This window comes from Neovison vison, chromosome 13 (genome assembly GCF_020171115.1).
Source record: "Neovison vison isolate M4711 chromosome 13, ASM_NN_V1, whole genome shotgun sequence".
Classification (NCBI taxonomy): Eukaryota; Metazoa; Chordata; class Mammalia; order Carnivora; family Mustelidae; genus Neogale; species Neogale vison.
In genome coordinates this window covers 74,163,908-74,166,142 of record NC_058103.1, presented here as the reverse complement: position 1 = coordinate 74,166,142, position 2,235 = coordinate 74,163,908, and the positions used below count along the sequence as shown (strand labels likewise).

The 2,235-nt window shown below is 42.2% G+C and overlaps 1 gene segment (V, D, J or C); it reads left to right on the top strand.

Annotated features, from left to right (window-relative positions):
• Nucleotides 1-648: 648 nt before the first annotated feature.
• On the top strand, nucleotides 649-1,189 carry LOC122894533. The segment is given in 2 exon segments: nucleotides 649-730; nucleotides 855-1,189. Coding segments are annotated over 2 exon segments (381 nt in total).
• Nucleotides 1,190-2,235: the final 1,046 nt, after the last annotated feature.

The following is a 2,235-nucleotide window of genomic DNA, read 5'->3' as shown; positions in this document are numbered from 1 at the left end:
ACTGTGAGATTTGTCTTTCTACAAAACTAATCTGAATTACATGAATTCATCAAATATTCATGTATTTGCTGTGCATTTCTAATAGGATGCAGGAGATACGTAAAAGGGTTAAGAAAAGTTAGGAAGTTAAAAAACCTCATTGTTGGGTGCCTCGGTGGCTCAGTTGGTTAAGCGTCTGCCTTCGGCTCAGATCATGATCCCAGGGTCCTGGATCATCAGGCACCCTGCTCAATGGAAAGTCTGCCCCTCCCTCCTCTGCTCTCTCTCACAAAAATAAATAAAATCTTTAACACAAAAAAGGAATGTCATTGTCTTTATAGTATTTGAAAGTTGTGACCAACATTAAAAACATATTGACCAACACTGACAACATTATTTTTTGTAAAATGAAATATAAATGAGATGTTCATTAATTCTGCTACTTGAATTAATGTTACTTCTCGAAGGTTTGGATTTTATAAAGGGGTCTGTAGTAGTAATTTCTTGACCAGTCTGGTATTGTCTCAGTGTTTTAACCGACTCTGGCCAACACGCCCACATTTCAGTCCCTGTCCACCAGGGGGTGCAGCTTTCTACCACAATCACATTTCCTGTGTGAAATGTGGGCTTCCACAGATCATTTCTGTCATTTCAACATTTCTTCATGTGAAGAATGAAAAACATTATTTAGGTGATGCTCCAGAGATGAAGTGTTCTCCAGGCTTCGTGACTGTGGTACTCATATTGCTTGGTAAGTAAAATGCCTCTTAAAATTTGGATTCCTTTTTCCATGGTGTCAGGAAAAAGTTTTAAGTATACTTTTATCCAAGAGCTTTATGCACAAGGTGACACAGTTCTCTTTTCTTTTTCCTCAGGACAAACACATGGAGACTCAGTGACTCAGACAGAGGGCCAAGTGACCCTCTCAGAAGAGGCTTCCCTGACTATAAACTGTACCTATTCAGCAACTGGGTATCCAAATCTCTTCTGGTATGTCCAGTATCCAGGAGAAGGTCTAGAGCTCCTCCTGAAAGCCATGAAGGACAAGGAGAAAGGAAGCAACAAAGGATTTGAAGCCACCTACAACAAAGATTCCAAATCCTTCCACTTGGAGAAAGGCTCAGTGCAAGCCTCAGATTCAGCTGTGTACTACTGTGCCATGTACGACACAGTGATGGGGACTGCAGGGGGAGCTGAGCACAAACTCTGAGCAGAACAGGGGCCTGGATGCTGAGTGTCTCTGCCTGATCCACCCTGGTTCCAGCACAGTCTGTGGTTGTTTGTCCCCCAGTGTGTGGTTGATACGAAATCATACAGACTACTAGAGCACAGGAACCAGAAGTAACATTCCCCAATCCCAGGTGTTCCTTAGTGACATTGAGAAGAGTTTGAATCCAAGAGTTCCTCAGCCATGGCATAAGTAATTTCAAGGTAGAATCACATAACAATGAAGTGGTCTCTTGCTCATCTTTGCAGTGAACTTCCAGACCCACAAGTTGTTCAGGGCACCCTGGTGGGTGTTGCTATGTCTATGACACTTTCAGAGACACACAGTGTGCCTGAGAAGGTGGCCTCTGCCCAGCGTCTTCCTGACAGAGTATGGCAGGAGAAGTGATGGGAGAGCTTCAGCCCAAACCAGGTTTTAGTAGAGAAAGAAGGGAAGGGAAGAAAGGAGGAGGAACACGTGTACCTGAGCAAGGAAAAGAGAGACCAGGGACCTCTGCCCTGCTTTCTTTTCTAGTAAATCGGCCGGGGGGTGGGGTACAAGCTGATATTCAACATGAAGGGGTAGGGAGCAGTAACAGAATGGAGGATGTGGCTCACGTCCTGACCAGTTAAATAGATCAGCTGGCTTTCTGACAGTAAGAGCTCAAGAGAGATTGTTCTCAGTGCCCAGAAAATACAGTGAGAGAAAATGCTCTTGCACTGATGTCTCCTAAAAAATATTGATAGTTAGGTGATACTGGGAGGGAACTCCTATAGATTTCTCTAACTCCTGTTTTGCAGCCTCTCACAGAGAGCCACAAGTCATGAGATTGGGAGAATGTATGGGAGTCAGTGCAGTTTGGTAAGAATCATGTCAAAAGCAATGTCTGTGTTGCAGTGCAAGACTTTGTTATTATTGTTGCAGATTATTATCTACTTATCTGCAGATTTTATGAATGAGCTATGATCAAAATATTAATACATTCACTATTATGTTACTTATATATTCTTCATTTAAAATATTTTTATTTAATTGGTTTAAAATGTAAT